Source organism: Scyliorhinus torazame, chromosome 10 (genome assembly GCF_047496885.1).
Source record: "Scyliorhinus torazame isolate Kashiwa2021f chromosome 10, sScyTor2.1, whole genome shotgun sequence".
NCBI classification, from domain to species: Eukaryota; Metazoa; Chordata; class Chondrichthyes; order Carcharhiniformes; family Scyliorhinidae; genus Scyliorhinus; species Scyliorhinus torazame.
In genome coordinates, this window is record NC_092716.1 from 205393428 (window position 1) to 205406144 (window position 12717).

General features: G+C 44.9%; 1 protein-coding gene across 1 annotated transcript in view; it reads left to right on the forward strand.

Moving 5' to 3' along the window:
• The first annotated feature begins 318 nt into the window (after nucleotides 1–318).
• otog (otogelin) overlaps nucleotides 319–12717 on the forward strand; it is a 431253-nt gene continuing 418854 nt past the window's right edge. Inside the window, exons 1-4 of the mRNA XM_072517704.1 lie at nucleotides 319–397; nucleotides 646–703; nucleotides 1050–1104; nucleotides 4474–4644. Of these exons, the coding sequence (XP_072373805.1) occupies nucleotides 319–397; nucleotides 646–703; nucleotides 1050–1104; nucleotides 4474–4644 (363 nt within the window). The remainder of the gene's footprint in view (nucleotides 398–645; nucleotides 704–1049; nucleotides 1105–4473; nucleotides 4645–12717) is intronic.

The window sequence follows — 12717 nt, forward strand, 5'->3', positions numbered from 1 at the left end:
TAGGGTTAAAAAGTTCAGATTCCTAAAAAAAAGATTATGAAACAAGACACGATGTATCTTCTCGTTTTAAGATTGGATCGTCAATAAGTGCCCTGATTTCACGTTCTTAACTCTGTATTACGAAATGATTTGTGTTTTTGATTTGCATACGCGCCTCCTCTTAACCATTTAACCGGAATGCGCAGAACTCAGAACCAGAGCGGAATATCAGTGGAAGCTAACATTTGAAAACATCAATACAGATTGAGAGAAGTAAAGTATCTCCCTGCAGGAGACAGACCTGAAGATTGAAACCAACTTGCACTGCAGGTGGCACACATGGAGTTCAGACCTCAGTCCAGAATAAAGAGCAACTTTTATTCAGCTGTGTACTGTTTGGTAATGTTAGCATCGCAAGGTGAGTTAAAATAACATAACAGTGATTCTAATGTGCCTAGTTCAGGGGAAGTAGCGAAACGTACGTTAACCCGAGTTAAAGTAGCACATTCTGTGGCCGTTAATACATTTTCAATTTATATGACTTTAACAAGTTAAATGTGGTATTAACATTCGCAGTGCACAGAGACTTTGATTCGGAATTGTTAAAAATAAGGCGAATTCCGTCCAAAATGATAACATGTGCACGCATTTTATTTTCCTCCTCAGTGTTCATTTGCTGCAGTGGGAACAAGGTGCAAATGTCCATTGACGAAACATCAGAGAGGTAAGTCTCCCGTTAACATCCGAAATCCCTGATAACTGTACTGGGGCTGGGGGGGGGGGGGGGGGGGGGGGAGAGAAAACGATCACCCAGCTTATCAGGCAAGAAGTACAGAAAACGTTCGTCGAAAAGAAAGCTTGATTACATTTATCCGATTGAGTGAAGCGACGGGTTTTAGAAAAATAAATTTCTGATCACGGATATAAATGATGGCGATTTCTTTAAGTGTCAGCCGTTCGCTGTTTAGTGTTGAGAAGCTCGGCTTTTATTCGCATTCCATTGCAGCAATGTGCAGTGAAGGTGCAGTTTACCTGTGTAGAACAAACCTTTCCTTGTTCCCTTTCACTAGGAAAAGCAACCGTATAATACGACAGAAACGAGATATCATTTCCCAGGGAGAGCAGGTAGGATCGCTCTCTCTCTCTCTATCGTGCAACTATTACAATTGTCTGAAATGTTGGTTAAAATGGGATGCACACGGTGACGGTTGTTCATGGAAATTGCCAGTGTAACAGACGGGTTTGGAATTTTACGCCACTGTAAGGTTGTCATGTGTACCAATGCGCGTTTTCGTTAACATAAAAGTCCGAATCTTATTATTTTAAAAGCCAGTGACAATGTGGTAAAGTCTGAAGATAACTTTGTCACTCGGATTTAAGTGAAAACAGCGATATACGCTCCAGCGCACGTTGTAATGCGATAGCGCTTGTAGATGTTATATAACGCCTCACGTTTCACAAGAATAGAGAAAGGACAAAGGTATGTTGAAACGTATCATACAGGTTTTATCATAACCCCGAGAAGAGACGTGTTACTTGAAATAGTAATAAAAACTCACCTGACCGACCAAAGATTGACAGCACGGCAGCCTAGCAGTGCAAACTGAGGGGGGAGCTCAACATTTCTGGAGCGCCGCGCTCCCTTTTAACTAAATTCCACCCACACTTATTTCAACACTTGGAATACGCGCGATAAAGAAATAAATCATGCTCCTGCTACGCGCAACATCAACCAACTTGGGAGTTTAGGATGTTTGCATGAGCGACTTCCAGCGAGTAACGGAAACGACAGCGTCTGTTAAAGTAGAATATTGAGGGATTCGGGATGTAAGGTGAAACGCAGGACTCGTCACCTGAAACTAGACGGTTTGAGCTTCCTCAAAATGTGCGCGGTGTTCCTTCGTCCTTTTCGAATGACTTATTCTATTACATCCTTCAATGTAACATGATTGATTATTTCCTTCTGAAGTGGGAACATTCAGATGACCGAATTTCTAGCTACTGTTTTGACCATCGGAATGTAAGAATATATTGCCATGATGTAGAGATGCCGGCGTTGGACTGGGTGGGCACAGTAAGAAGTCTTACAACACCAGGTTAACGTCCAACAGGTTTGTTTCGAATCACTATCCTTCCTCAAGTGAATCAAGACCTGTTGGACTTTAACCTGGTGTTGTAAGACTTTTTACTAAGAATATATTGGCAAACTATTTGCACTTGTCAATCTATAATCGAAGAGTAAAACTTTCCCTATTGATAACACCACCCCCTCCCACCACAAAATCAGCTCAGGTAACTATTTTGATTTGCCCATATTTTGCTATTTACCTGGATACAAAGCCTTTGAAGTGCTATTTCTTATGTGCACATTAAAATGTGATAAATCACTGAACGAGTAAGGTAGATTTCTATCTTTACTCTTGAAAATGTGCTAATCCACAGAATTCGAGTGTAATCACAAAGGTTGTATTTTGATGGGATGCGCACTAAGAAACGAGTGAAGTGAATCTTAGAAGCGGCTTGTGCTTTCTCTTCATTTATGCGACCAATAGTAGCAATTTGAAACCAAGAAGATGTACAATTGTTAAATAATGTACCTGATAAATTAATATTTTGCAAACTAGTAACTCCAGAAGTAATATAGTAAGCCAAAATTAGCAGACAAATGCTTAACACGCTCTTCAAATATTCACAATCAGCCTTTCTAATAGAAATATAACCCATTTTAAGTAACCAAGTTAAAAAAAACTGATTGGCCAAAATAGTTTTGCAAATGTCCAACATTTTCTGCCATAAATCATCCTGAAAACATGTCACATTGACATATTAATACTGCAGTTTTGTAGAAGACAGCAGTATGTAGCAGCAGAAATGTCCGATTGAGTTTGGGTAATACATTCATCGCCAGTGTGAAGTCCGATGGCTGAAAAGTTACTGCCTGGGAACTAGTTGAGCATAGATAAGGAATTGAATTTGTGAAACAGTCCTGCTCAGTCTCCAATAGTGAAATGTAACTGGCTGCAATTGGACTTCTGGAAATGCATTTTTTACTTCTGTGTGTGTGTGAAGAGATCAATCGTCACTGGCCAGATAGTGACCTGCAGCTGGTAACACATGACCGGTCTGCTGGCTGTACCTTGCACTTTATTGGTGTGAGACTGGCATGTCGATAAAACGCTGAAAAGCTATGAAAGAAGACACTTACATCAATCTAACTGTAATTTTTCCTTAATAGAAGTGTTATGGAAGTTCCTTACTTTTTAATGCACAATTTCCTTAATTGCTCATGTGCCGTAATCCAGAAAAGAACCATGAAAGAATCAGATTTCCATTCACATTTAAGGATATCCAACTTATTTTCACATAGAAATTGAGTAATACTTTAGTTTTGAAGCAAAATGTTCCTAAGATGAAAAATACTAAAATAATAATTAGAAGGTATTTTCACAAGACTGAACTGAACAATAAATAATCTGTTGTTTCATCTGAGTAATTTAAAAAAACACGCTAATTTGTGTTACAAAATCGTTTAATAAATGTCCGGAGAAAGAAATTACGAAAATGGCAGGTACAGAAAAAGGAGTGAACTGCGAGGCAAGATGATTTCCCCCAAAACAGGATGGAGAGGAGTTAATCTGTTTAAGCTAAGAAAGATACGTACTATTGTGGGAAACAATGCAAGTTCAATATTTTATGCCATTGCGGAAATACAAGCTGTATTGATTGGTTCTACATGGTTGTTCATAAATTAATATGATGGAAAGTAAGCACTTATTGATTTGTATCAAGTTTCATTTCATCAAATGTTCACATAGTCTGTTTTCAAAGACTTCGAAGAAATATGAGTGTTCCACATAAATAATAGACAGTTTGTCAATAAGGGGATGATGTTGTTACATTACTGGCTTCTACTATTTGATAACTGAATAAGAATTAGATGCATTTATGCCACTTAAGCCAAGAAAGACTCTGCAGCATACTGCGTTTGGCTTAGTCATGTTAAATATCTCTGTGGAAGTTTCAGTTTGGAGGTGATGCAGCGAGAAAAAGCATATAAATTCTCCCCCCACACCCAGCCCCAACAATTTGGGATGCTCAAACCACCACCATTGACCACCATGCAACTCTTACTCTTAATCGTGATGTCTTCCTTGGACCACTGTCCAATCCATCTCCCATGATCAGGGTTCCTGAACTACCAGAGGAACACCTACTCAGTCCATGTGCCAGCCTCTCCCCATTGATCTCTCTCACTCTCCCAATACATCTACCTGATCTTGTAGGCTTCAATTCTGTGATGTAGGCTGCTGTGGTAGCATGGCCGCTTTAAGGGATGATCATCCATGGGCCATGTAACCAGCTCGGGACCTATCATGCGGGAGCACGTGAACCCCAACCAATGGGGAAAAAGCACGGGAACAGCAGGTCGAGCAGTGTGGATCCAGGAGTCAAGGAGTAAAGAACTGTATGATACACCTCTGTGTCTGTATATAGTTAAACTTCATTGTTATTTCCAATAAACCTCTTCATTATATAAGAAGCCTCCTTGGTGCTGCCTCATGCTATTACTTTGGCGACGAGAGTAAATCGGACAACGATCGCAAGCTTCAAAATTCGTGGGGGAAGAGGTTGCGTCGGAAATCACCAAGAAACAGAAAAATCAAGGTCAGCAGAAAAAACAGTGAGTGAGAAACTCGATCCGTTCAACCAGGGGGCTGAAGACTGGAGCTACTATATTGAGAGGCTTCGATACTTCTTTACAGCCAATGAGATCACTAGGGAAGACAATCAAACGGTAATTTTGCTCACAGTATGTGGACCCCAGACTTATAACCCCATTATGAATTGAACATCCCCGGAAGTCCCTGAGACAAAATTGTTTGACCAATTGGTGACGCTTGTGAAAGAGCACTTCAACCCCACACCCTCCATTATACTGCAGCAGTATAAATCTAATTCAGCCATCATTGGATTGGATTGGATTTGTTTATTGTCACGTGTACCGAGGTACAGTGAAAAGTATTTTTCTGCGAGCAGCTCAACAGATCATTAAGTACATGAGAAGAAAAGGGAATAAAAGAAAATACATAATAGGGCAACACAACATATACAATGTAACTACATAAGCACTGGCATCGGATAAAGCATACAGGGTGCAGCGTTAATGAAATCAGTCCATAAGAGGGTCATTTAGGAGTCTGGTGACAGTGGGGAAGAAGCTGTTTTTGAGTCTGTTCGTGCGTGTCCCCAACTTCTGTATCTCCTGCCCGATGGAAGAAGTTGGAAGAGTGAGTAAGCCGGGTGGGAGGGATCTTTGATTATACTGCCCGCTTTCCCCAGGCAGCGGGAGGTGTAGATGGAGTCAATGGATGGGAGGCAGGTTCGTGTGATGGACTGAGGGGTGTTCACGACTCTCTGAAGTTTCTTGCGGTCCTGGGCCGAGCAGTTGCCATACCAGGCTGTGATGCAGCCTGATAGGATGCTTTCTATGGTGCATCTGTAAAAGTTGGTAAGAGTCAATGTGGACATGCCGAATTTCCTTAGTTTCCTGAGGAAGTATAGGCGCTGTTGTGCTTTCTTGGTGGTACCGTCGACGTGGGTGGACCGGGACAGATTTTTGGAGATGTGCACCCCTAGGAATTTGAAACTGCTAACCATCTCCACCTCGGCCCCGTTGATGCTGACAGGGGTGTGTACAGTACTTTGCTTCCGGAAGTCAATTACCAGTTCTTTAGTTTTGCTGGCATTGAGGGAGAGATTATTGTCGCTACACTACTCCTCTAGGTTCTCTATCTCCCTCCTGTATTCGGACTCATCGTTATTCGAGATCCGGCCCACTATGGTCGTATCATCAGCAAACTTGTAAATGGAGTTGGAACCAAGTTTTGCCACGCAGTCATGTGTGTACAGGGAGTAGAGTAGGGGGCTAAGTACGCAGCCTTGTGGGGCGCCGGTGTTGAGGACTATTGTGGAGGAGGTGTTGTTGTTCATTCTTACTGATTGTGGTCTGTTGGTCAGAAAATCGAGGATCCAGTTGCAGAGTGGGGAGCCAAGTCCTAGGTTTTGGAGCTTTGATATGAGCTTGGCTGGGATTATGGTGTTGAAGGCGGAGCTGTAGTCAATAAATAGGAGTCTAATGTAGGAGTCCTTGTTTTCGAGATGCTCTGGGGATGAGTGTAGGGCCAGGGAAATGGTGTCTGATGTGGTCCGGTTGCAGCGGTATGCGAATTGCAGTGGATCAAGGCGTTCTGGGAGTATGGAGGTGATGCGCTTCATGATCAACCTCTCGAAGCACTTCATTACGACTGAAGTCAGGGCCACTGGTCGGTAGTCATTGAGGCACGTTGCCTGGTTCTTCTTTGGTACCGGTATGATGGTGGTCTTCTTGAAGCAGGTGGGGACCTCGGAGTGGAGTAGGGACAGGTTAAAGATGTCCGTGAATACCTCTGCCAGCTGGTCCCCGCAGGCTCTGAGTGCATGACCAGGTATCCCATCTGGGCCCGTCGCCTTCCGAGGGTTCACTTTCAGGAAGGCCAATCTGACTTCGGAAGCTGTGATGGTGGGTATGGGTGAATTATGGGCTGCTGGGGCACTCGCCAGCGGATTGTTGGTTACCTGCTCGAACCGAGCATAGAATGCATTGAGTTCATCGGGGAGTGGTGCGCTGCTGCCAGAGATACTGTTCGGCTTCGCTTTGTAGCCCGTTATGTTGTTTAGTCCTTGCCACAACCGCCAAGTGTCTGTCTGTGACTCTAGCTTGGTTTGATATTCTCTCTTGGCATTCCGGATGGCTTTGCGGAGGTCGTACCTGGATTTCTTGTATAGGTCAGGGTCGTCTGCCTTGAACGCCTCAGATCTGTCCTTCAGTAGGGAGTCAATCTCGCGATTGAGCCATGGTTTCCGGTTGAGGAATGCACGTACTGCTTTCTTTGGCACGCAGTCGTCCACACATTTGCTGATGAAGTCTGTGACGGTGGTGGCATACTCATTTAAGTTGGTCGCTGAGTTCTTAAATATGGACCAGTCCACTGTCTCTAAGCAGTCACGTAAGAGCTCTTCTGTCTCCTCGGACCAGCACTGCACAACCTTCTTAGCTGGATTCTCCCGCTTGAGTTTCTGCTTGGATGCCGGGCGAAGGAGCACCGTCTTATGGTCTGATCTCCCAAAGTGCGGTCGGGGGATGGAACGGTAGGCGCCCTTGATTTTTGAGTAGCAGTGGTAAAGAGTGTTGTCGCCCCTGGTGGGACAGGAGATTTGCTGGTGGAATTTTGGCAGTACACTCTTGAGGTTGGCCTTGTTGAAGTCTCCGGCCACGATGAACAAGGCCTCCGGGTGTTCTGTTTCGTAGTTGTTTATTATTGTGTATAGTTCGTCCAGCACCTTCCTCACTACTGCCTGGGTTGGGATGTAGACCGCTGTGATAATGGCTGTAGTGAACTCACGTGGGAGATAATATGGGCGGCACTTCACGGTCAGGTATTCCATGTCTGGGGAGCAGTAGGTCGCCAGAGTCGCCACATCCAAGCACAGGAGGAGTTGATGAGGAGGCAAACCCCTCCACCCTTCGCTTTGCCTGATGATGCAGGAATCCGGGGAGACAATTTTACCTTTTGCAGCCAAGCTTCAGCAAATGGTGGAACACTGTGAATTCGGCTGATCAGTAAGCGATATGCTGCATGGCCGTCTGGTTTGTACAAAATCAGAGTACAAATTTTTTTTTAGCTGAAACGAAAATAATAACAATAATAATCTTTATTAGCGGCACAAGAAGGCTTACGTTAACATTGCAATTAAGTTACTGTGAAAATATCCTTGGATAAAGTGATAGAGATAGCTCAAGCTACTGAATACACCAAAGGGTGCTTTTGAGCTACAGTGCATGCAGGAAAGCGAGGTAAGTCAAATTTGGAGTGAAATGGCTTTTAGGCAAGCACTCTGAGTGACAGACAGAGAGGAGGCCAGATCCAAAGATCCCAGAAGCAAGATCGTGAACAGAAGCAAGGACGAAAAGCAGGCCATCAGTCCAGGCATTTTGATGAGTGTTATAGATGCAGGGGAGACCGCCCCCAAGTGATGTGCCATTGCAGAGATTTTGTTTGCTTCAAGTATAACAGGAAGGGCCACGTTCAAGCATGTTGCCGCACCAGACAGGGCACACTGTTGCTCTTATTAGCCTTAGTTTATTAGCTCTGATTATGTCACCTTTGCTCACGAGTCGCCAGGTATCTTTTTGATACCGCCACGTGGTTCAAGCTCGAGTTATGATTAATAAGTCAGCACACCGCTTAGTAAGATTGAAATCAACGGTCATTTATTATATACAACAAGTAATGCTTACACAATAATCCTACTATCTATATAGAAACCTATCACTACTGGCCAATACTTAACTTTAGGAAGGACCCACCAGGTCAGGGAAACAAATGGCTTATCGAATCGGATCTGGCCCGCAGGATTCAAAAAGGCTGATACAGGTCGATGGCTAGGAGTCTTTATCGGGTAGCGATCGCTGGAGTCAAACTTACTGTTTCTGGTTGATGTTCTTGCGAAGGTCTCGAGCAGGAGAAGAAGGGCGAGAGAGCGATCTGAACTTGGCCCCTTACTTTATAGGGCCCAGGGGCTTCCCGCCTCTCGGGGCGGCCCTTGACCCTGAGTCCCAAGTGATTGGACTTGTTCCCAATCACTGGGTTTGATACGTCCAATAACGGGGTGATTCCTCGATCGGGGGGTGGTCGTCCACCTGTCTTTGTTTCGGCCACTGCAGGCGCCGACAGGTCTGGCCCCGCATTCAATTGCTAATATGTTGCAATTGTTCCCGGGGATAGCCAATTAAACTGCAGATGTCTGGGTTGATGTGCTGCTAATGGTCTTGAGTATCGATCTGGGCCGACTTCCCCAGAGCCGAATATGCTATTCTGTCTGCAGCTGTCCGTTTGTGTCCTGTTGGCTGCTTTTCCCATCAGCCTTTTCGGTGAGCCATTTTAAATCGGGTTTTGGCCAAATTAATAGGGAATCAGCCATTTTAGGTGGCTACACCACCCAGTTTTTAAAAAAACACACTGCGACTTCAGTGCATAAGGTAGCGAAAAATCCCAAAGAGGAATCTGAGATTTACAGGTTAAACATGGTTAAAGTAAGATGGCTCCCATAGAAATAGTCCTTATGGTCAACAGGCAACCCATTGAGCATGGGGGTCGCCTCAGGCGCATCAGCCATGGTGGTGGGTGGCAAAATTACAAATACCTTCAAGGAGTCCAACCCCTGAGCCTAAGCTGCATGGCTGCTTAATTGGCAACCTGTACAGGGGAAACCTTAAAAGATTTTGTGTACCACAATGACACTGGTGTCGTCGTATCGACAACAGTCTGCTCAGTTACCCATGATCGTTGTGAAACGATAAGAGCCAACCCTCATGGGGTGAGATTGACTATGTCAGATAAAGCTAAACTGGTGAGAAAGTTTCAGGATATCAGATGGCATTTATCCAAGAATTCCGTTACAAGTACAAAGGTTTCTTTCAAAACAAGCTTGGCTGAATATGAGAAATAAAGGCCAAAATTTACGTGAACCTTGAATCCACACTGAAATTCTTCACAGCTAGGCCTGCCCATGTGCTCTACACCAGAAAGTCTAGGCCGAGTTGACGTGCTTGAAATACTAGACACCATAAAACTGGTACAGTCCTCTGAATGGGCGTTCTCGATCGCCCCGTCTTAAAACCTGACCACTGTGTCAGAATCTGTGGCGATTACAAACTTATCATAAACCAAGAGGCCCAACGCAATAAGTATCTGTTCCCTCGGATCGAAGACCTTAATGCAGAGTTGACAGGGTGCCTCATGTACACAAAGCTTGATTTAAATCACGCTTATTTATAACTTGAACTGGACAAGGACTCCAGGAAATATGCAACCATCAACACATACAAGGGATTCTTCCAGTATACCAGGTTGTCTTTTGGTATATCGCTGCATGCTCAATCTTTCAACAGATGAAGGAGAACGTGCTGCAAATGGGAACGCCAACCTCAACGGTCACCATGGAAACCCGGGGGTACATTTTCGCATTCATGGCCTTCCAGAGAGATTGGTTTCTGATAATGGCACAGCTTTTACGCGGGAGGAATTCCAGCGATTCGTGAAGACTAATGGCATCCACCACATCTGAATGGCCCCTTATCAACTGGCCTCAAATAGCTTGGCAGAAAGGACGCGGCAGACTTTAAAATCTGCAATTAAAAAACACCCAGATAGGCCGTTGCACCTCATGTTAGCTAACTTCCTTCTCTCGTACAACACCACCTCTCACATTACTACTGGAGTCACACCAGCAGAACTGTTAATGGGCCTCCGCCTTTGTACTCGGTTCAACCTGGTGTTCTCCAATTTTGCAAAAAGGGTGGAAGTGAGGCAACCTATGCAAATCAGTACCACGAGTCAGAAAAAGGCAACAGATCATTTATAACTGGTGACCTAGTTTTTGTAAGGAACTTTGCACCTGATCTATCATGGATACCTGGAAAAATTGGAAGAAAAATCTGCTCCTGTCTCATACCTGGTGTATGTATAAGGGAGACAAATTTGAAATCACGTAGACCACATAAGGAGCAGAGAGGCTTCAGTCCCAAAGGCTGAACAGGCGCATCCATTAGACATTACTAACATCTCTTTGGCAGAGCATGAAGTTAGGGAATGGGGGGCTGGGTGGGGCGGTGGGGTGCTCAGAAGAGACCACTCTTACTACTACTCCTGAGGCAATTGAAGAGGGGGACCCGCCAACGCACATGACAAAATTTCAAGGCAACCTCCTGCTGCTGAAGAAGACACTGGACGCGATCGAACAGCATATTCTGCACCTGAAAAGCAGTGCGCATGGCGCAATGTGGCCAATAGAAGCCAGGAGACCCCGCTATTGGGATCTACCCAGCGCGCAACGTGTCACGAGATCTGACATAATCTCATGAGATGTGATGTCAATCCCACTCTTGGCAAATCTGCATATTAGGGCGAGACAGCTAATCTCATTTTAACATGCAGTTCCCTGAGGTAACCAAGGTGTTGGGATCTAGTTCCTTTGCCTCGGAGATCTCAGGCGAGCACCATTCAGTACTAGTCTCCACAAACAGAGGCCAGACGGAATGGAACTAATGGGGGCTCCCAGGGATTCGGAGGCCCCTAGGTGAATGCCCTTTGGGTAGGGTGGTACTCTGGCACTGCTGGTGCCACCTGGACACCCTGGCACTGCCATCCTAGAACCCTGGCAGTGTCACCTTGGTGCCAGTCTTAAATGATCTGTTGCCTTTTTTTGACTCACGGTACTGATTTGCACTGCTTGCCTCACCTCCACCCTCCTTGCCAAATTGGAGAACACCAGGTTGAACCCAGTACACATGGTGGGGCACAGCCAGAGTACAAGGATGGCACTCCCGAGGTACCATACTGGCATTTTTCATGCGGCGGCGATCGGGCCGGAGATGCCCTGCATGGGAGTTGGGGGAGGGTGGGGCCTGGCAACCCCCTCATAGTGAGTTGGGGCACCCTCATAATGAGTTGGGGCTGGTGGTGGGTTGGGTGTCTCATCAGGGTCCAGAGATTGGGACAAATCTCTTGCTACACTGAAGAGTTCTGGCGAGCGGAGGTCCTCAGTGCAGAAAACGGAGCAATGTTTGGCCTCAGCCATGAGTTCCCTGCTGAGGTCTCCATCTAACCAGAATGTCATTTGCTGCACAGAAAACACATGGCTAAATGTGCTCGCTATGGGACTTTGTTCCCATTTAGTTAAATCGCACCCACTACCTCATGGTGGAGGAACCTGTCGGGGAACTGAGGCATTCCACCAAACTCAAGCAGTCACCTGATCGACTGACCTTTTGAAGGACTGTGTTGTATTACCCTCTCTTGTGGCTCCTCCTTCATTGTAAAGAGTTAACTGTTATTAACCTGTGATGTATATATTGTTCAGAGACAAAGGGGGGGGGGGCGGGGTAGTGATGTGGGAGCGTGGCCCCTTTAAGGGCCTACCTTTCTCAGGCCACGTGACCCACAAGGGGCCTATTGCACGGAAGTGTGTGAACTCCAACTAATAGTTAATTTTGTTTTTCTTAAAGGAAGCTTGTGGTTAAATTCTTCTGGACTTTCAGGAAACCCATTCTAACAGTCTCCCTGCATTGAACTTGCCTCCAGGCTAAAGTGCACATCCAGAGGTTTAAATGGAGTAGGAGAGCAAAAGGATCTAGGGATACTCATTCAACAATCATTTAATGTAGCAATGCAAGTTAACAAGGTCTTAAAATTGCAACAAAAGTACTGGGACTCATGTCTACAGGGATAAAATTGAAAAGCAGGGAAGGTATGTAAACTTGTCTGGAACCTTAGTTAAACCACATTCAGGGTACTGTGTACTCTTTTGGTCTGCACGTTATCACACTTGTGGGGGTTCAAAATTAGGATAGTCATTAAAAAGTTCAAGAAAATATTCAGGAGAAAGTTCTTCATGCAGAGTGTGTTTAGGTCGTGGAGCTTGATACCACATGAAGTAGCTGAGGCAAATAGCATAGATGTTTTAAAGGTCAAGACAGAGAGGTACATAGGGAAGGTTATGCTGGTAGGGTTATATGACCTAGGGTGGAGAAGGCTTGTAGGGGGCATTGCAGAATCATCGACCATTTGGGATGAGTAATCTGTTTCTGTGCTATAATTACTGTATAATTGAATTAGTGTGTGACATCACAGGGAAGCA